Genomic DNA, 22,500 nt, shown 5'->3' with positions numbered 1-22,500 from the left:
TTCTATTACTATCTGTACAGTATCAAACCTTAGACATTTAGTCTCTGTAGTAAACTTAATTCAGTTGTGTTCTTCAACTAATTAATCTCTAGTAGACTGCTATTTTTATGGACACTAACCATTCTGCCTTTCTTAAAAGAGAGTCTTGTACATCGGACTATTTTTTATTTGCTGGCATCTGTGCATGTATGTTCAAGAATACCTGTCTGCCAACTGGAATGTTACTTTGTAAACCTTTCAGTTTAAGCTCTGAAAATCACTCCATCCACATTCAAGCTGATTTAGGCCCAAGGAATGATAATTAATTTTGCAGACAAACTGCACTGCAGTTTTGTCATGTTATTACACTTTGACATTTATCAGACAGAATGAAGACTAGTATTAAATGCTTTTAGTGATCTGGTGAGATCTTCAATTAGTGGTTGGAAAAAGAGGTAGCTTCTGTCAACACTAACTTTAAAGTAAATTTCAAAAATTTTCCTAAACACCTTTTTAAGCTTTAACAGCCTTCTTAATCTTGTGCTGTGTTTTTCTGCTTTAAACTTTGCTGTTACAAATAAAAGTTTCTAATTTAGTTTTAATATTTTTAATCAATAGAAAAGAATACCTTGATTGAATACTAAAGAATAAAAGAAATACATATATACACACACACATATGTATGCATGTGTGCATTATACATAAGCAACAACTCTGGTGGCTTTTCATTTAGTGCTGGGCAAAAATAAATTCTACAAGTTTGTTTTGGGATGCAATGCGAGAAAGGGAATTGGGGACTATTATTTTCTACTATCCTTCACTATTTAACAAACATGCACTAAATAATAATAACCGATGGCTTCCTTTTATTTCAAACCAAGAATAAGTTATGTAATACCAAATTAATGCTGAAGCTCTAAAACTATTTCTAGTGCATTTTAAAAATAAAAGTGCCACAATAAAATTTTCTTGAATTTTTCATAATAAACGTTGGATATAAAAATATGGGAGAAAGGATAAACAAGAAAGCTAAGAAGAAAAAGCTTTCAAAACTTTTTGACTTGCGATTTTTTTTCAAAACCTTCAATCGTCTTCATTATCACAAAAGTAGAAATTCTGTTATAAGGGGCAATGACTTCTTTATTTCACGACCCACATAGACACTAAACTTTTTTTTCTGAATAATTGAAATTAATTCATTTCATAACATATACTCTGAATTTCTCACACATTTTTAAGAAAAAGACAATACCAGTATGGAAACTATGTCTAATTAATATTTCTTTTCAGCATAATTTACTGGCATTAGCTCTATTGACATAATTTATCACAGTTCTTTGAGTTAGAGAATCTAAAGCACATCACAACAAAAATGGACTAAAAGGAAGGCCTTAAAATCTACTGTCATTAGTTCTATCATCCCTATAAAGTTAATGGGTTGGAAAAATGTTCAGTCTTTGAAATCAAAGTTGATATTTAATTGAAAGGAAATGAGCTTTGTGTGTGTGTGTGTGTAATTTCTTCTATTTTTAAAAAACACTGGCGTGAAAATAAAAAAAAATCCACGGAGGGTAAAATAAGGGTTCATACTCATGTGCTTTTTAATAATAAAACATATATCAAGATTTGAGATGAATGAAAATGCTTCTTTCCCTGTGTTAATAAGGTACCGTATTGAAGGGAAAAATGTGTGTATTTTCTTAAAAATTTATTTTGAAGTTTGCCAGAAAGAACAACTAGGAGCATCAAAATGCATGATGTTTGAGCTACTTCGATGGCTTAAATTGCCAAATTTAAGAAAGAACAGCAAAAGTCCTCTAAGTAATATCAATAAAGGATAATGTAATATATTGATAAGGATTTATATAATATATTCAAATGAGGAAATATGAAGTTAGTTGTTAAAATTAATATCCCTATAGTCTGTCTTAAAAAAATATATGTTTCTTATAGAGGAAAACATCAGCAAAGTTTACCTAATATCTTTAATATTCTCTTTGCTTAGAACATTATAGTTAGTTTTGTACCCAGCAAAATGTCAGCTCACAACTGTTTTGATATAATAAAAGTACAATTTTTTATTTTAGGTGAGTCACCAAGAGCCATAGTGGTAGATGAAGAAATTTTCCCGTTATTGGTCAGAAGCCAGAAATGGTTAAAAATCCTTGTGGAAGTCTTACTGTAATTCATTTATAAAGTTATTATGATGCCAAGTACTTGTGCTTGTTGTTAAGGTGCTTCTGCTCTATACCCTGTAGTCTACCATTTGTAAACACATCTTTTTGATGTTTCTGCCAACATCCTGGCAACAAAGCAGTGCAATTTCAAATGAGCTAATTAACTTAATTGTTGATGAAGCATGAAACAGTTCATTCACCCTGTTAGCTGCACCATGACAACATAAGAGTCTCAGCCTGTGAAGTTACTCATCTCCATAAACCTATCTGTAGCTCTCTGTTTAGATCTCTTGTATACCAGAATTGTGCACGGAAGATGTTTCATCAAAGATGAGTATTCTCATTTGAAAGAGAACCCCTTAAGAATTTTAAAAATAAAATATCACTTTAGGAAGAGATTAAGGCTACACAATTTTTAAAATTTTAAGTTAGAGAAGCCATGTAATCTATTGAACAAATATCATTTCTTTATGATTCTGAAAACAAGTAACAACTTGAAGGAGATATAGTTATTTCTTGAAATATATGCCACTATTACTTTTTTTCTATTCTTGTGGTTCATTGTGTATATTAAATATCAGTGATATTTAATAAATATCATTCTTCAATGACGTTGGAAAAATAAATGTGCAAGACACATCTGCTTATTAAAATATATACATATATAATATGACTATTCACATATAAAATTACCAGAAATTTTTATTAGAAACCCTTAAATTAAAGGGAATCCTGTCTAGCAAGCAAGTTTTTCAATAACTAATGGGACCATTTATTATTAAATATTAGAAGGTTAACATTTTTCATTCATTCAAAAACCTTTGTTGAGCGATTTGTAAAATATTTTCTTGACAAGATAAGGACAGAGTTAACTTCTTAGCCTGACTTTGCTAGTCCACCTGTTGAGAACATACAGAACACTTAGAGTATGCCTGATGATGGACCTCTACTTTCCTCCTTCATCTTTCTTTTGTTTACTTACAACATACCCAAAAGTCCCATGCACTCCACCTAAAAAAAAAAAAAGTTAAAAAAAAACCTACTTTAAAAACTGTCCAAAATCTTCGCAAATGCTTTCACAGCCTGGCCATTTGCAAACTCCATGGCCGTAGAGAGTGTGAGAAGCCCCAGTCTCCTCGTGTGACGAGCTGTAGCAAAAGAACACGACGTCAGATTCATCTCAAAAAGCCATAATCGTTGCAGGCTGCTAGCGCCTGTCAGGTTACGATCAGTGACAAACGGGTCAAAACAGGTCAATTCAGCTCAGAGCAGTCAGAAAATTTTAATCGTTCTATTGAATAGTTCAACTGCCAAGGCTAGATGATGTTCCAATTAGAGGAGAAATAGAGCCAAAGATGACTGTTAATAAAGAATGAAAAACTAAGAGGACTGTATAATATCATATGCTAATCCTGCCATATGACCTTAATGTAACATTTTACCTCTAAATAAAAATATATATTCATATGTGAGCATGTGAAAAATATGTAATTTTAAGAAAGTAATAGGATGGTCACCATAAGATTTTTGGATTGTTCTCTTTAAAGAAGATATTGACCTTTAGGATCATTTAAATTGTTTAATATTTATGAATGAACTGTATATATTTCTACTAGTTACAGTTGATTTTAAAAATTCCACTTTGGAACATTATTCTTTAGCTATATCCTTATACAATTATCAAACACATTTGATAAGTGAATATTTTATAAGACAGAGAGATCTGAGAGAAATCAACCAACTTCTGAAATATATAATCATCAAATTAATCTCAATTAAAACAACAGGGTGAAAGCATTCAGGCATACCATTTTCTAATAATGAAAGCTAACAAGAAAATTTTTCCACAATACTCAAATAAGGCCAGAAACATCACCAAATTATAGCATTCTATTTTAAACTTAACTGTAATTAAATGTTTTTTTTTGTTTATGACAAAGAATTTGTTGCAGCTAGCAGTAGACAGATATTACATTACACACTGGATTATCAATCTTCTTCCCTTATATACGACGTTTAGAACTATATTTATAATATGAACCTAAGCCACTCTAAGACATTCTGCATTCATGCTTCCGCTTTAAAAAACTGTTCATGCTGAGCAATATTTTAGTTTACATACCTTATTTAAATTACTTTCAGGGACTTGATTAATATAAATAGCTATATGCCAGAATTAATGGAACTAAATGGATGAAAGTATATGGGTGCTCCTTGTACAAAGGCAGTTTTTACACAACTAAAACAAAACAGGAAGTTGAAAAGTTATCTAACATAATATACTCAACGTTGATAACGAAATCAAATAACTTTTCTTCATGAATTTCAGGTGAATTTAATTTGGAAAATCACCACTATAAGTGTGTGTGTGTGTGTGTGTGTGTAAATTCCATCATGCCAGAACAAAAAATAAGGTAAACCAGATCCTCTATCTTCTGGTTTATTATGCCTGTGTTTATGTGTTTATGCATATCTAGTCTCTGATTTCTAAGCACATATCTGAAATGTTTATTAAGAGAATATATACCATTCCTTAATTATTGAAATTAAATAAATTCTTAGCTTTCAAAAAATGGTGAAATGTTCCACAGCAATCAGGTTAATCACAACATCTTAGTCACAGAAATATATTTACACACTCATTTCATATGCACTTGTTAAAAAAGAAATATCTTCAGGCAAACTCCCCAATGATACCTGTAAAACTGCTGGCATTTGAACTTGATATTGTCACGAAAAAGACTTTAGAATATAATCTAAAGGGTCTCTACTCAATTTGTGGTTCTACACATTGTACTCTGTAAGTATATGTCATTATTTTTAAATTTTATCGATAGCGAAAGTAAAATTTAGTAATAGGTAAATGTTGAATAAATCTCATGAAATTTACCTGTCTCTCCTTGCGTTTAGAACTGAAGACTGTCCGTTCACTATGGAATGATGAGTTATTGGTGGCGATGCTTTGGAAGTGGTGGAGGAGGTAGTCGAGGAGGAATTGTTAGTAGTGAGGTCTAGCCCTCCATGTTTAATGCCATTGTCTTCCATGCTGTGAACTCCAGTCACTTCTTTCCATAACTGCTGAATCTCAGCAGGGCTTAGGCCAGCTAAAAAACAAAGAAAGTCCCCAAAATATAACAACCAAAAAAGTTTTATAAAGAGTTCAGTTTATTATTCAATTAATTCCAACAACAAAACTGATGTTAACAGCATAACTAATATACAATTAAAATTCACTTTTAAACCACCAGCTTCATAGCTCTTCTCTTGAATAACCAGTTATTTGATAAACACTATCAATTTGGGAATAGTAACAGGAATAATAGTATTGGGAATGATGTTAAGGATTAATAGGAAAAGAGCGTGTTCTATTTGAAAAGTGAACTATTCAAATTTTCACAGTAGCTTAACTCATTGCAGTTTTTATCAGTTTATCACATATCAAAAGAAATGAAAAAAAGGAGGAATGAAAGAAAACAAACTGACAGAAAAATAATGAACAGACAACTTAAGAGTAAAACAGATTTGATAATTACCTGATTATTTTGATCTTTCTCAGAGAGACAAACTAAAAAAAAAGTTGAATTTCATTTTGGGGTCTGGAATAAACCAATGTGCTTACTTCCCTGGATCATTGAAGTAGATAATATCTAAATCTAGCCTTCATTTTATTACTGATAGGTAGAATAAATCAGCTATTCATTATAAATAATTCCCTATATCAGATTCTGTAAATTTACCTGATTTATAAAACAAAGAAAGTAGAAAAGTTAGATACAATCCCTTAGTTTTTAACTATAATTTTGAAATAAGGTATTTAGAGACAACCATTTACAATATTTGGTTTAGAAAAGAGTACTAATATGTGCCAAGTACTTGCCTTCACATACTTTTTGTATTTTTGTGCACTTTATTCCTCACTATAATCTTATGAAGTTGGTGATTTTATTTTAGCAATTTATGGATAAGGAAACAAAAGGAGAGAGATGTTCAATAATTTGTCCAAAATCACAAAGCTTACATGTGATAAACCTGTGATTTCAATCCAGGTAGTCTGACTTGAACACCTTTGCTCTTAAAATAGTGGATTAAGAAAATTCTGAATAAAGAAGTAGAGGGGAAAATGGAGTTATAATTGCTATCATTTATTGGTCATTTACTATATTCTGAGTGCTTTACTATACACATTAAATTTATAATATCAATTAACCTCACCTGAGATTAGGAATCATACTTAATAGATGAGGACACTGAGGCTCAGAAAGATTAAATATGTTGCCCAAATCACTCAGTTTGTAACTGGTGCACAGAATTCATACCCAAAGCCCTGAGACTCCAAAATCCATGCTCTTTATTACTATGTTCATCTAAAATATCTAATATAAATATGGAGGTATTACTCAAACTATCCCTCACCCTTGTATCAGTCCTTAATCCAGCACAAAGCTACAGAAGTTATAGTTCTCTGGAGAGGAATGGGGGCTGGGTGAGATGGAACAGGCAAGGAACACAGAGGCAAGATAATAGAATATGAGGGTGAGAGGAGTGAGCCCTCTCACCTCCACCTCTGCAAGTGGAAACATCACTGATCTAGATGTAGTGGCTAGTAATCCACGGCGATAGACGATTTCTCACTGTTGCAAACACAACTTCTGGTGAAATTATTCATCATAGTGGCTACCTTAAATTGCTATACCTATCATAATTTCATGGAGTAGTCTTACCAAAAAGCATTCATTTTGTAGATTCTAGCTCTTCAAAATTTTAAGATATAGCCTGAGACAAAGAAAAGACAGGATAATTCGGGTTTCCAAAGTTATTAAAAACTTTTTTTTCTATAAAAAGAGAAAAACTTTATAAAGGTAAGTATTTTCTCTATTACATAGGAAACAATTTTTAACTAAGGATTATTAATTATTGCTTTAATTCAAGCTTTTGCCTTGAATCTTGAAACTTTTCTGATTAACTCCTTGGTTATGTTGCTATTAGAGGAAATGTATGTTTCTGCTTCCACTTTGCCTTTGTATAATTTACTCTTTATATAGCAGCCAAATTTCTCTCTTTAAAAGTAAATTCAGTTATGTCACTTCCAGGGCAAAACCTCCAAAGACTTTCCAGAACACTTAGAAGAAAGCCAAAACAAGAAAAAAATCAAACAAAAAACACAGATGTAAACAAACAAACAAAAACCTTACTGTGGCCTACGAGGTGCTACATTTGTTATCTGGCTCTCGGCCTGTCTGACTTCGCCTCTCACTGTCTCCTCATTTCTTTCTGCTACCCTAGTCTTCTGGTTTATCTCCTCCCTCTCCATTCTCGTTCTGGCTGTTCCACAGCCTAGATCTCTCTTGTTGCAGACCTTGGCATGACTTCCTCTTTCCCTTCATATAGATGATTCAAAGCCCACATCCTCTGAGAGACTTTTGGCCACACTCTCTACCACTGCCCTTCTCTACCCTGCCTGCCATCATTCCCTATCTCATCATCCTACTTAATTTTTCTTTAGAGCATTTATCAGTCTCTGAAACTACATTACTTAACAATTTGTTTATTTTACTTATCACCAGTCTCCCCCCACTATAATTTAAGTTTTATAAAAATTTCTTTTAGTTCTTATTTTACTGATGTATCCCCAGTGCCTCAAACAGCGTCTGTTATGTGCTCAATAAATATGTGTTGATTTAATTGATTATAACAGATTCATACAGTTCTCTAAGACATTTTGGTTCCCACATGGAAGTTCTGTGGCTCATAAAGGGCATTTTATTTATGAGCATTGCTACAGTGTAAGGCCCATGTCTAAAGAATTATAAATGGTACTAGCTGATTCTGATTTAGACTGAGTGACTAATAATATTTTACAGTTCAGCTAAAGACTCTTAGATTTTTTCAAAGATTATACCACCTAGTGATGATACTAACAATTTAGTTTTTAGATTTTATTAACAATTTAGCTAAACTAAGTATCTACTTATCTTTTTAAAAAAATCAACTGGTATGTTTCTAGGAATCTCAGGGCTCCCGGGTTTAGCCCAGCATTATGTCTTTTTTTCTTTAAAGATATATTTTTTATTTTATTTCTCCCCCTTCCCTTCCCCTCCCCCCTGTTGTCTGCTCTCTCTGTCCATTCACTGTGAGTTCCTCTGTGTCCACCTGCATTCTTGTCACCTGGCACTGGGAATCTGTGTCTCTTTTTGTTGCATCATCTTGCTGCTTCAGCTCTCCGTGTGTGCAGTGCCACTCCTGGGTGACTGCGCCTTTCTCACGTGGGGCAGCTCTCCTGCCGAGGTGCACTCCTTGCACATGGGGAACCCATCTGCAGGGACACCCCTGCGTGGCACAACACTCCTTGCACACAGCAGCACTGTGCATGGGCCAGCTCACCACACAGGCCAGGAGGCCCTGGGTACTGAACCCTGGACCTCCTATATGGTAGGTGGATGCTCTATCTGTTGAGCCACATTCACTTCCTTCTACTTATTTTTTAAAAACATATTTCCATTGCACTTTTCATTTGTATTGAACATTCATGATATCACCACAATATTATAATGATATACAAAACTGCTAGGCACTTGGTAGGCCCTCAATAAACATCTGGTGAATAAATGACTTGTTTACTATCCAAATAATGATTATTAATTAAAAGTAGGAGGCCATGGATTTTGAAATATCATAGATCAAGGGCACAGAATAAACAATGTCAAAAGGAGATTGATTCTTCTTAGTCAGAGTGGATCCCCAAAGCATCTGCTTAGTAGAATCATCTAAGGAGATTTTCAAACATCCAAAGATCAGGCCACAACCCAGACCAATTAAACCACAATTTCTGGGGGCAGTAATCCACAATTTTTGAAGCCGTACAGGTGATTCCAATGTGCAGAAAATATTGGAGGAAAATTTTTAAATGTAAACTATCACCTAGCTCTTGGAACAAAGTTATTTCCACCTAAAAACTACTTAGCTTTTTTTCTGTGGACACAAATACTATCTATGAATATGAAAAAACCAGCCAATCAGTTTTGTAAAATTTTGAAATTTTTATGAGCTTTGAAGATTTGATTGTGTATAACAATTGATTTAGGCTATTTTTTAGGAAGTATTATAATTAGCTCAGTGTTTCATAAACTGTGTTCTATGGAACAGTATTTTTCTGAAAGCTGTTAATCTAAAAGTTCTGTGGGCACAGTATCAGAGACACGCAACTCATGTTAGCACATAAAAGTCTCAGAGGTGTCTAGTAACAAAGAAAACTTATACTTTTTTTTTAACTCAGTGTTTTCCAAATATACTTGAGGAAGGAAAAAAAAAATTTTTTCTTTTACGAGTACACTAATTTACATCAGTTTTACATACTAGGTCTAGGCTTAGGGGTCACAAATCAATCTCCAGTTCAAGTCCCTCCTTCAAATGTAGAACTGTGTATTTGGCAACTCCATTTAACCTTTATCAGGCTTTTCAAACCTTACAAACTTTACTTTATACAATGTCCTGCCCCTCCACCCCAACATACTCCCCTAGTAATATTTTTAATGTTAAATAACTTTTATACATTATAATGCAAGGTAAGTGTAATGTGAATTTTTCATTAATTTATTCAATAGCATTCTGCTAATTTTCTACAGTTACTTCCAATTAAAGATATTAAAAGTGAATTTCAGTAGATGTGTATGTATCACTTATCTATTTTGTTGAATGAAATTTCTATTCAAAACTTTAATTTGAATAAGTGAGATATTATCATGTAATTTGCAATCTGCATTTTAAATTTCACATCTGAAAAACTAGTATATACACGAGAAATTGAATCTCAGAGAAGGGTGTTAGGAAAACTTACCTTTTTTATTTTTATTTTTATTTTTATTTTTATTTTTATTTTTCCCTTCCCCTCCCCTGCCCTGCTGTTTTTGCTGTCTCTGTCTATTTGCTGTATGATCTTCTGTATCTATTTCTCTTTTGGTCTTCTCTTCTCATCTTTATGCTCTAGGATTCACTGGTATTTGACCCTAAAGACCTCTGATGTGGAGAGAGGTTCCCTGTCATTGCACCACCTCAGTTTCTGGTCTCTGCTGCACTTTACCTTGATTCTCCCCTTTGTCTCTCTTTTATTGTGTCATCATCTTGCTGCATGACTCACTTGCATGGGCACCCACACAGGCACTTGGCTTGCTGCATGGACACCCACATGGCACTCAGCTCACCGTGCAGGCACTCAGCTCATCGTGCAGGCACTCAGCTTGCTACATGGGCACTGGCTCACTGCATAGGCAAGCTTTCTCTTCTTCTTTTTCACCAGGAGGCCCCAGGGATCAAACCTGGGTCTTCCCATATGCTAGGCAGAGGCTTTATAATTTGAGCCACATCTGCTTCCCAGAAACTTACTTTTAACAACTGTGACATTTGAGTCCCCAGTTCTTGCCAGACTATTGGTCCAGTTTCTTATGTATCCTTTAGATATCTATGTGTTCATTTAAAATTTGCCAAACTTAACATATCAGTGATTTATATTTGACTAAAGGTCCACTATAAACTGCAGGTATAATGCCCATTTATAATAAATGTCTAATGAGATGTGCACCAAATATACATTTTATCCAAACGTTGAATTATGGGGAGTAAAAATAGGTGTTTAGCTGAAACTCTGACCAAGGACAAATATTTTTACCAGAAAAGAACTTCAGAGATGCAGTAATACATTTAATATAAACAATTTCCTTTCACGATTTTACCATTCAAATTTTTATTGCATTTTAAAAGTCTGATATTCTGTTACAAAAACAGTAATTTCTCAGGTTTCCTCATCATGAAATTTTAACATGTCAAAATTGACACTCTGCTTTTGAGTTTTCCTGTCAAGATATAAAGAATTGTCAAATAGAACTTGAAATAAAGACATGATCTAAATAGAATTAAATATATATTTAATGTTATGCATGCTAGTACACTAAACAATTCTACCACAATTAGAATTACAATATAACTTAATCTCCATCATTCTATTTTATTTATATTTTCCCCAAAACTAACTCAATACACTCTATTTCCCTATTATTTAATCATTTAGAGTTAGTTTTTGTATTAATACATTAAATTAATAGCATTCACATGCATCTTTTCAGAGTTTTATTCCTGCAGTAATAAATAAACACTTAAACCTCAATTCACTGATGGAATTTCAGCATGTATAGCACAAAAGGTATTTTCCTTCAAGTTACAAATCGAGAACTTACAGATATTGGAAAGGAACTACTCAGATGGTACTAATAATTCCACATAGTGTGTTGGATATATTGCTGGTACTGTTATTCTTATTAGACACAGTGGTCATCTATGCAAGGACATGATAACTAATTATACAAAAGATCAAGGATGCCAGAAGTGGAGCTATAGTAAGCAGTTGGCTTTTAGATCATCCATAAGCAGAAAATAAAATCAAAGCTAAATAGCTACTTTATTTTTTTTTTTTTGAGGTACCAGGACCAGGAATTAAACTCTGGATCTCATGTGTGGGAAGCCAGCGCTCAATCTCTGAGCCACATGGTATCCCCTGAGTTGGTTCCTTCATTTGTTTGCTTGTTGTTTGTTTTTTCGTTTTCAGGAGGCACCTGAAATCAAACCTAGGGCCTCCCATGTGGAAAGCAGGCACTCAACCGCTTGAGCCTTCTCCACTCCCCTAAATAGCTGATTTTGACAGAATAACTGAGGTCAGAAATGAACTTCAACACTTTTTTAACATAGGATAGAGGAAATACTATATTTTATTTCAAAATATTTTATTTTCTTTATTATTTAACAGTTCTCTGATTATAAGCTCATCTAGTTTTATAAGGTGTTAGTTCAAAATAGTGCTGACTCAATATCTAGCATTTCCTATTTGGTCTTTCAGAGAAGTAATGAAAAGATTATTATATTTTAAATAACTTTCACAAATTCAAAAATATTTTTAAAAAGCTTGGAGTGAAATAAAAGTTTATATATATATACATATAAACTGACTTCATTTGATGTCAAAACATACCAAAGTTTAAAGCACATGTGCAGTAATTTCCTATTATTTTCACCTGTAGACAATTGTATTGCATCATGAAAATGTCTCACTAAATTTAGTTACTAGTTGTTATATGAACTATACTACCTACACAATAGTAAATAGTTTTATAATCAGTATTTTATTTGAAATTGGTTTACAAATGCCTCTTTTACTATTTGATTTCTGACACTCTATTGTTACTCTATATACAAAACATGCACGCACATAGAGATGGTCTATTAATTGCCTATTTTACATAAAAACCCAATATAATAATAATCATGACGATTTTAATGCTTTATATTTTAAAATAATTTACTTTAAAATGATAAAATATGGTTGGGCAGTTATTCTAGAGGGTATACTTATGCACGTCTCAGCAGGATCTCATTGACTGCCACAGTTAGCGGTGCCTTAAACAGCGGGGCTCCTGAGGGCTCCAGAGACATCTGGACACTATAGACAAGGCAGAAAGGCTCAGGAATTGGGCAACCTATCAGTGGCCTTACTTAGGAATATATGCTGCCCAGTGTAACAGAGTTAGACTCATTTATAATTTGCCTACACAGGCCTTTTCTGCCCCTTTTATTTGAACCTATAATTAGTATGCTCATTAAATATATGTCCCAGAGACTTAAATCTTCAGTCTGTTCATATGCTGGTTGAACCCTGAATCTCAGCAGAGTTGCACCTACTCTCTGGTTCATTGGACTTGCCCACGACAACCAATAAAGTGATGATGACGGACAATGCATGTCCCCCCAAACAGAAAGTATCTACAATTGCAAGCAAGACAGTTCCACCCATCTGCCCCATGGGATTTAAATACCCTCTCAATCAAAAAACAGACTGGGCATCACCATCCCAAAATCCTCAAGATTGAGCAATGAAGAAACGTAAGTGGGGAATGCAACTATGGACTAAAGTAGACTTAATATTATTCTAGCAATGGAAGAATTTGTTATCATTGAAATTCAGTGTCCACCAGAGTTTCTGAGGGGAGGGAAAGGAAGAATATGTGTAACATGGGGACATTTTTGGGACATTGGAATTGTCCCGCTTGATAATGCAATGACGGACATAGGCCATTAAACATTTTGCAAAACCTATAAAATTGTGGGGTGCAAAGTGTAAACTACAGTGTAAACTATAGACCATGGTGAGTAGCAGCGCTTCAATATGTGTTTATCAATTGTAATGAATGTATCACACTAAAGAAAGATATTAATGGGGGAAATTATGGGAGGGGAAGGAGTGGGATATATGGGAATCCCCAATATTTTTCATGTAACATTTATGTAATCAAAGCTTCTTAAAAAAATTAAATAAAAAAACAATATAATAATATTCATGATGATTTTAATGCTTTATATTTAAAATAATTTACTTTAAAATGATGAAGTATAGCATTACATTATTTTGCAACATAAAAAAGTCCATAAATAGGCTACCATATCAAAATTGCTGTAATTTTAAAATTTCTGATTCTTACACACATATTTTTATATAGTTACTTTAACAACAACTTAAGAAAGTCATGCTAAATCATGGAAATAAATACAAAAATGATAATATCACTAAATGCAAATATGACATATTTTAAAAGACAATGATATCATCATTGCATATGAATTCCACTTGGTTTGCATATGGCTATTATTCATGGCTAGTTAAACAATCAGTCAAAAACCTGGTACAAAGTGACCTGGGAAACTGATAATAAAAATAAACAAAACACTTTTACCTGAAATAACTAAGTCACTAAGGCAGAAAGATTTAGGGCTTATGTTAGCCAACAACTGCTTTCCTTTTTTCCATTCCAATTTTGGGACTCTGGCACACTGCTCTAAAGTTAAGTTTCTTTACTGTAGCTTGGATATCTGACACTCTCCACCTATTTTTGGCTGACAGGTTCCCATAATGGCACATTTCACGTTCATCAAAATGGTGAAAACTCTGATGATGACCTAAATTTATGTGGCTTACATGGCACCAACAAAAACTTTTGTCACTGGATGAACTACGTTTTGCTCCCACATTTATTCCAAGAGATTTTTCACCTTTATTAATGGAAACATGTTTTAGCAATTTCATCTTTTTAAAATTTTATACATAAGATTTCCTCTCAAACCCAGATGTTTTCAGATTTACTGTCTTTTCTACTATGTTCTCTACATCATGCATTTTATCTCTCATATATCTTATGAAGAGTGGAAATAGAAGAGGAAAAAAAAACCTACCAAAAGAAAACTATGTAGATAGTTATATAGATATAAATATCTATATAACTAATAGAATGGTTATATGATGCATATTTCATCATTTGGTTGTATATTTAATTGCTCTTGATTTTCTTCAGTGTATTATATTGAGCTGGCAAAATGTACAGCAAATGCTACTGCAATGTGAGTGCCCCTGTGACAAACACAATTAATTTGAATTAAAGTTCATTTGGATTAAAGTTTGTTCCAACAAAATCCAAATGCAATTAGAATATCCTTTTAGGAGGTTTAATGATATATGGCTTTTACCTGAATTAAAAATTTTAGCACAGTCATTTTACCATTATTTTTCTTCATTCCTTAGAACACTTTCCATTTCCCAAAAGTTAAGAGTTAAATGATGCATATTTTTTTTCGTTATCACAGTAAATTCAAAGTGGACCTTATCAGAAAAACAAGTAAAAATACAGTTGAAAGCTTTTTTTTTTTTAATTCATAGTAGAGGCACGGACAGTATCATTTTAGAGAAAATAGGATCAATATAATTACAAGTCATGTGATGGAGTTCTACATAGGCTAACCTGGAAAGTACTGTATAGAAATACAAAAGCCTTCTTTATATGTGAGGATTTCAATGTGAAGACTAGGAACTTCTTTTTCTTACCAGTTGTCCACAAAGACTCATATCAGCTCACTTATGTTAAATAGAGCACTGTTAACTTTCCCTCTAATCCAATTCCCTGTACATCCTCGGTGTATATTCAACACTGCTTGAATTGTGTTGCCCTCATAAATTATTTTCCGCCCACAAGACTAATAAGTACACGTTTATATCTAACAAGACACTTGAAAGCAGTTTTATTACATACTTGAAAGCAGTGTGTAGTGAAATTTCTGAGCCTCAAGAAAATGGGTCATGCAACCATGTTAACAGTCAAATTTTAATAATAAACTTGTAGGTCATGAAAATAAAAATTTCTCAGAGTACAAGGTAGTCTGGCCATGGTAGTAGTAGAAAGTACAAGATTAGAAATGAACTTTGCAAAACATTTTGAATTACCTTGAGGCAGCGATTGGACAGGAAGTGCCGCCTGGCCAGGGGGGATAGAGATGAGTCCCTGGCGCTGAAGGCTGAGCAGATGTTGCTGCTGCTGCAGTTGTTGCATCTGGAGAAGCTGCTGCTGGAAGACAAGCTGCTGGGCTGCCAACTGCTGCTGCTGCTGCTGGTGTCAAAAAACTCAACCCAGTAAACAGCAGAGAATATGGTCTGTACAAATGGCTCTCATACAGAGAAATGCACACCCTTTTCATTGCATCAGTTTTTCTGAATGGTCATCCTATGGTCAAAGTTCAGGGTAAAGTGTGGGCATGTTCTAGATTTTAGTTTGCCTTTCTCTCAAAAATTAAACGTTAGTAGAGATCCAAGGAACTTACACTAAAAGAGTATAGAATAATGTGTGGAGAAAGTACATGAACAAAGGTGCAGATTTCCTTTAATCAGCTTATTGCAGATGATAATAAATTTACCTAGACTAAAAGAATAACACTTTATAGAACCAGTCAACTTCAACAGCAGTCTTTTTTTTCCAGTTGGGTAAGTTTGATCTGCAGAGTCCATAGTGTGGTCTCTAGTGATCTATTAGTAAATTGGGATGCAGACTTCACAGGACAAGCCTGTTAGCTCGCTTGCTCTTTCTCCCTCTCCTCTGTTGTTGGAATATGTTAAAGCCAGAATTATGTTCAAGGCAAAAAAAAAAAAGTACCCTTATTATAAGGAAAAGTATAACTTCCAATTTTGTGAGGCCTTGCAAGACAAACCAGAGTTCTCTGGCTCGGGAGGGTATGAGAAGGTAGTCACACTTCAGAGAAAGACAAGCTGCTGTGGAAGACCTTTCCTTTATAGTTTGGGGAAAAGAGAAACTTCTGATGCGCTCACTGGAAAACAGACTGCATAATGGAGCAAGTCATGTGGATTGCCCAAAGCCTCCGGAGAAATAAGGGAGCAATTTCTATTCTGTAGTTGATGGCTGTCTGAAATTCTATTCACAAATCCAAACAGAAACAAAGCCTCAGGAGGTCAAAACTGTTTCCTGTACGTTTGCATAATGGGCAGCTTGAAGACAACGGCTCTGATACCTGCTGATCAATTTAACTACTTCAACATGTTTTGTTTGTATTATGTTTATATTTGATGCAGTTTGCTGACAAGTGCAAGCTAGGCCTGAGAAGCCAGCTTGTCAGCTTGATTTATGAGCATATCAAACTGTAACTTTCTACTCGCCACTCCAAACCTACAGTAGCAGTTCATTAATCAGGGGCCTGTGACTTTGAAATCTGTGCTCAACCGGTTTCTCCCCTGGTCCCCCTACCCCTGACAAAAGGCTAAATTTGCATGCATGTTCTCTGAGCTGCACGACTGAGAAAAATAAGGTTCCCTCACCAATTTCGATTCTCGGTGAATATAAGATAATCAGTACTTTGTCCACCACACAGCTTGCTCTTTGTACACTGTGATTCATTAGTGAACATTTGACGGCAGCAGCATAGGGTTGTAACTCTCAAGTCCCAAGCTACAAAAAAGGAGAGCATGAGAGTTCTACTGTCACTCTTATTAAGCTCAGTAAAAATATATAATAAAGCATCTTTGACAGCGAGAGCCTTGCTAAGGGAAGATCTGAGACTATTCTTGCCTCTCAACGCCCCTTCTCAACCTCAAACGATTATGTATCAATGAGATAACCGGATCCTACCTCTTTTGCTTGCTTCCCAGGATGCTGCTGCTGCTGCTGCTGCTGCTGTTGCTGCTGCTGCTGCTGCTGCTGCTGCTGCTGTTGCTGCTGCTGCTGCTGCTGTTGCTGCTGCTGCTGCTGCTGCTGTTGCTGCTGCTGCAAAAGCTGAAGATGTAACTGCTCTTGCTGTTTCTTGTAAAACTCTTGTAGTTGTTGCTGAATAAACCATTTTGACTTTAATAAATAAAGGCAAAAGTTTCATGTATTATAAATCTCCTAAACTCTTCTAGACTGGTCTATGGTAGAGTGTCCATTAAGATTCACCTCCCAAAACAATGCAAAATGTTCACTGGATTCAAAAAGACAGCTCTACAGACATCTCTGCCCTTCCGCCCCCCACCCCCTTCCTCAAGGCAGCTCTGAAATTTTCCAATCTAGAATCCAAACTATCCTAAACAGAAAGGTAGAGAAAATCTGTATTCTCAGAGGCCAGGGCCAAATACCCTCAATTTGGCAGCTTATGAAAATAATTCACCCTCTACTGCTTGCACAAACCAAAATTTAGCTACATAAAATCAGATTGCTCCACCCTTATTGGAAAAATAGTAATCCATCAGATGTACAGAAGAATTCCGATTTAGCAATACGGGCAGCTGGCCTGTAGCAAATAATTAGCAGATGAAAGCGGATAGTAAAATAATGAAATATATAAGAATTCAGGTAAGACATATTTCCTCTGTTATAATTAAGTATATAATACGAATTCCACCTAAATTACACTCAGGCTCTAATAATGTACATTTTAGGAACATTATTTTTGTTGTTTGAAAAGATAATTTTCACTGATTTGGGCCTTAGCTACCTGACTTTAGTTCTAATAAGTAGACTCTTCTTTCAAAAACACAGTACATTTTGGAAAGGAAAAAATGGTAATGTTACTCTCTCTATTGTAACAAAAAGGCCATTTCAAATTTCATACTCATGAACTAAAAGGAGCGCTAAAGTGTTAAGAGTTTTAAAAGCAAAAATTATACGTCTCTTTAGACTGTTGTTGGTAAGTCTACAAATCAAATGTACCTAAGCATTTGGATATTTAAATATTGATTTATTGGATATTCAAATTGCACTTCTCTCTGCTCTTATTCTAGACTTTAATGGATTTAAAAAGACTAACAAAACTAAATTTTCTTATACAGTTCTGCAATTAAAATGTTACGTTTCTGCTCTATTGTGCTGGTAGGTTGCTCCTTGCAAATGAAGAGTGAATTGTCAGCTATGCCCATGGCACTACTCAACATGGCATGGTGCACACCTTCTGAGCCAGGCTGGCACACCAAAGCAGGTAACACACATTACCTGCTGCAGCATGACTGCCTGCTGCTGCTGGAGCAGGGCTTGGAGTTGCTGAGGAGACAGGACTTGCTGCTGAAGGATCTGCTGCATTTGCTGAGGGGTGATCACCTGGGGAGTCATCATGGCCACTGACACTGGCACCTGGCAGAGAGAGAGAAAGAGAGAGAGAGACAGAGAGAGAGAGAGACAGAGAGAAAGAGAAAGAGTGGTCATGACCAAAGGCTTGTCTGTGAGCCTAATTCACTCCTATGCGTCATCATTCTTAAATTCTTGAGTAAGGATGGCCATTACTTAACTATGTAAGAATAATATCAAAGTACCTCAGTACTTAGACACTAGCTTTCCACGAGCAATAGATTTCATCAGACTCAAGCTTTATGTTCCACACCACTTACGTACTATACGATAAGGTTTGAGTCTTGGCCAGCATGGGTAAAAGCAAACAATCACACAGCAGTGTTCTAAATACTTCACAATTGATAATCTTATCAATGTCACAATCCATAAATGAAAGGGCTTTTGAAATGGTTTAAAATGTATCATTAAATATATAATAAAGATTTAGCAATTGGAAATAATATGTAAATATCTGCTATTTAAAAACAGGTAAAAAGCATAGATGTAGAATATACTTAGTCATAAAACAGAATCACTTTTCAAAATTATATATAAATATGTATGGTGTATACAGTAGCAAAAAACACATAAAGTAGTATATACTATACATGAATTCATTTATACAGTGTATATTGTACTCAAGCTACATAGATAGGTCTTCCAAATGAAGGAATCATAAGACAAATATGTTTCTTTATATGTTCTTTGTATGTTTTTCTTTTTTCAAGCTTCTTTATATATTTTCATTTTTCAAGTTAACTAAACTTACACCAGGATGTACAGAAATCTAAATTTTACTCAAAGGTCATTCATTAAACTGGAAAAAGACAGTATTTTGCTTGAAAGTTCCTGTTCTTTTCATTTCATTTCTTTTCTTTTCAAGATTTTGAGAATGAATGATGCAAAAAAGAAAAGGATATAAGGCAGAAGAGAAAGATACAGAAGACACAGAAAAGACAGAAGGAAGCACGGGAAATACAGAGTAAGGAAAAGCTAAGGAGAAAAGCCCTAGAGAAAGAGAAAAAGAGAATGCGAAAAGACAGAAGAATGGCAAGAGAGGCGAACGGGTGAAACCTTGTAAGAAAAGCCCGGAGTGTAGGCTCAGTTGGGTGGCAGTTGCACCGTTTGAAGGCATTGCTTGCACTAACCAGCACGTAATCAGCTTGTCAACTTGCCAAGCTTGCAACCTTTGAAAAAAACTCTTTCATTAGAAATAACAATTCAGTTTTACTGTAAATAAAACTAAATATTCATATAAATACTCCTTTAGAACAAATTCATGGAACAATATGTGTCTGAAAACAAAATGAGATTAATAGAAAAGGTGCACAATTTATTTAATTAATGATTTCTTAACACAGTTCAAACTTTTCCTGTATGGCACCTTATGTTATAAAGAAAGGAGAACTGATTAAGGAAACAAAGGTTAGAAAAAGGAAAGACAAGAAGAGAAATCCAAAGTGGATTAATTTCTCACTCAAAAAACTTCATATTTAATACTGAGATATAGCTGTCTTTTCAAGCCCATGTTGACAATTTGAAACACAGATTAAATAGATCTAATTTCCTAACATGAAGAAAAAAATTACAAAATGACAGAAAGGAATTCAATGATTTTCAAAAATACTTCTGAACTTCTAAAAAAACATACTAACATACCTATAGATCACTGTATTTGAATTTATCATGATAGAAAATATTCTGAAATTATGCTAGAAAATTAATTGACATGATGGGTTGCCCAAGTAGTTGGTTGTTTAAAAATTTAATGGCCAGTTTACTTAAGTGCTTGTTTTTGATAAATAAACAAAATGGTTTGAATAAGCAGCTCAGAAAAAAATTATCTATCTACAAACATGGCTTTTCTTCCAACAATCATTTACCTCATACTGTCTTCAAATAACAATGAATGAAAAATTGAAATGAAGGGACAGGGAATGACAGGAAAGCTAAACTTGGAAAAGGCTGGCATTCTATCTCTATATCTATCATCTTCCTTCCTCTCTGTCTTTTATCTAGCTAGCTCTATATCTTCTCTACAAAGTCTGTCATGTGATGCGAAGCTTGCCACACTTCTCACCCAACAGCCCTTTGTCACTTTTTAGCATATGGAGAATGTTCACTTAATTATCTTTATATGACAAACAAAAGTTCTTTATGTGTAACTGGTAACAAATGCATTTTATGAGAAAAGTTTAATGAGTGACGCCATGACATAATGTGCTGCAAGTTTACAGTCACATTTCAGCCAGTACATATAACATGAATATAGCTTGTTGCTTTAAGACACATTTGGCTTATAAGCAAAGTAAACAGGTTTTCTACCTTTGAATTCTTTGTATTCTTCAGAGTGTGTTCGTTCTTTCAAAATGAATATTTTTTACTCTTTAAAATGCTACTGGTTGGTGAATATTTCTCTTACAATTAAAAGTTCATGATGAAAAAAATAACCATGACATCACTGTCATCCTAAAACCATATACGTTAAGTGCTCACATGCATGTGATGTTTTGCAAATTTTAACTAGAAAGTTAAGCCAACAAAACTAATTGAACAATCTACTTCCATAAGACGTATACAAAAAGCACAAATTAAAGTTAATGAAATGTGTAGGAAAGCAGAGGTGCACTTCTTCGGGATTTCTAATATTACAAATAAGCCAATACTATTGCCTCTGAATCCATATGCATAAGCTCATCCAGGATAAAATATTTGAGGTTACCAAATACTTATTTTAATAAATAGGAAATTAGTTTTTCCTACAAAAGTAAATGTTATACATTTTATGTGGACTGCACCACTTGCTTTGTTTAGAAATTAATACTTTTCCAAATGCAGAATGTCTTTATTTCTAAGTATCTCATTTTTCAAATGACAAATTTTTTTATTCCTCATTCATCACTGTAGTTATTCTCCTATTGCATTCTTTTGCTTCCACAAGCTACTTTAGGCATTCATTGACAAAATTGGAGATTAACTCAGTATAGCAGAAAAATTGGAGACTATGTTACTTTATCAGTATTTTAAAAAGGCCAAAGGCAGCATTAGATTTCTAAATCTATGAATAACTTTTTGAAATATATATATGTATATATGCACACATATACATACAAACATTTATATACATACAATACATTAATAAGTTCAGTGTTAAGCATAAGAAAATATTTTCCACTAGATACATAATTTTATTTTATAAATATTCTAATGAGGGACCAAAATTTCCATGTGTGACAAGTGTAGGGAGGGAGAACTTACCTCATTATCTCATATTGTTTTCTATTTTCTAGAGAAAAGGTAAAAAAATCAGAGGGAACCTGGTGGGATCTAAGAAAGCATATACATCATGAAGTTATCATTTGAAACCAGAAGAAATAGATGATTTTGAATGGGTGTTCTAGTGAATACCATATACAGTATCAATTAAAATCTTCAAAAGTGAAAGAGTCAACTTTGACTGGAGAATTTCTCTTTTTCTTTTCCTTGGTATTTACTATACTGACAAATCTAAAATTTCCCATAGTGATTAACCAAACAAAGATTTCCCTTTACTTTAGGTAATCCTTATTTATTTTCTCAGTAGATGAATTAAGCACAAACCTAATGTGTTGCTCTGTCACCAAGAAATACTGGCTATTGGGCCATGAATATAGGGCTAAGTATTCTGAAATGAGAGAAGGAAAATTCTGAAATTGCTTTGAAACAAGTCAAGATGGTAAAAGCCAAAAATATTTAGGGATTATCCTAGAATAAATAGGCAATGACTTTAGGATTTAAATATATATACATAGTAAATTTGTTTATATTAAAATTCTAATTGTACCTCATATTGAAGGGGCCGAGAAAGTTTTGAGAAAATGCAGAGATCATGCCTCCTTTCAAATGTGACTAAAGAG

At 33.9% G+C, this 22,500-nt stretch overlaps 1 protein-coding gene across 28 annotated transcripts in view; it reads right to left on the bottom strand.

Annotated features, from left to right (window-relative positions):
• The window catches only part of FOXP2 (forkhead box P2), a 612,807-nt gene that overhangs the window by 45,444 nt on the left and 544,863 nt on the right, over nt 1-22,500 (bottom strand). For 11 of the 28 annotated variants that reach the window (XM_058297230.2, XM_071215240.1, XM_058297221.2 and 8 more), the window contains 5 exons: nt 18,491-18,628; nt 17,156-17,350; nt 15,466-15,628; nt 5,047-5,260; nt 3,200-3,304 (listed from right to left, as the gene is read on the bottom strand). In XM_058297230.2, coding sequence (XP_058153213.1) covers nt 3,200-3,304; nt 5,047-5,260; nt 15,466-15,628; nt 17,156-17,350; nt 18,491-18,628 — 815 coding nt within the window. Of the gene's footprint in view, nt 1-3,199; nt 3,305-5,046; nt 5,261-15,465; nt 15,629-17,155; nt 17,369-18,490; nt 18,629-22,500 lie in introns of all 28 variants that reach the window. The other 17 variants (XM_058297231.2, XM_071215243.1, XM_071215239.1 and 14 more) reach the window with 6 other exon arrangements.

Source organism: Dasypus novemcinctus, chromosome 5 (genome assembly GCF_030445035.2).
Source record: "Dasypus novemcinctus isolate mDasNov1 chromosome 5, mDasNov1.1.hap2, whole genome shotgun sequence".
NCBI lineage: Eukaryota > Metazoa > Chordata > Mammalia > Cingulata > Dasypodidae > Dasypus > Dasypus novemcinctus.
This window is presented reverse-complemented; position numbering and strand designations above follow the sequence as displayed.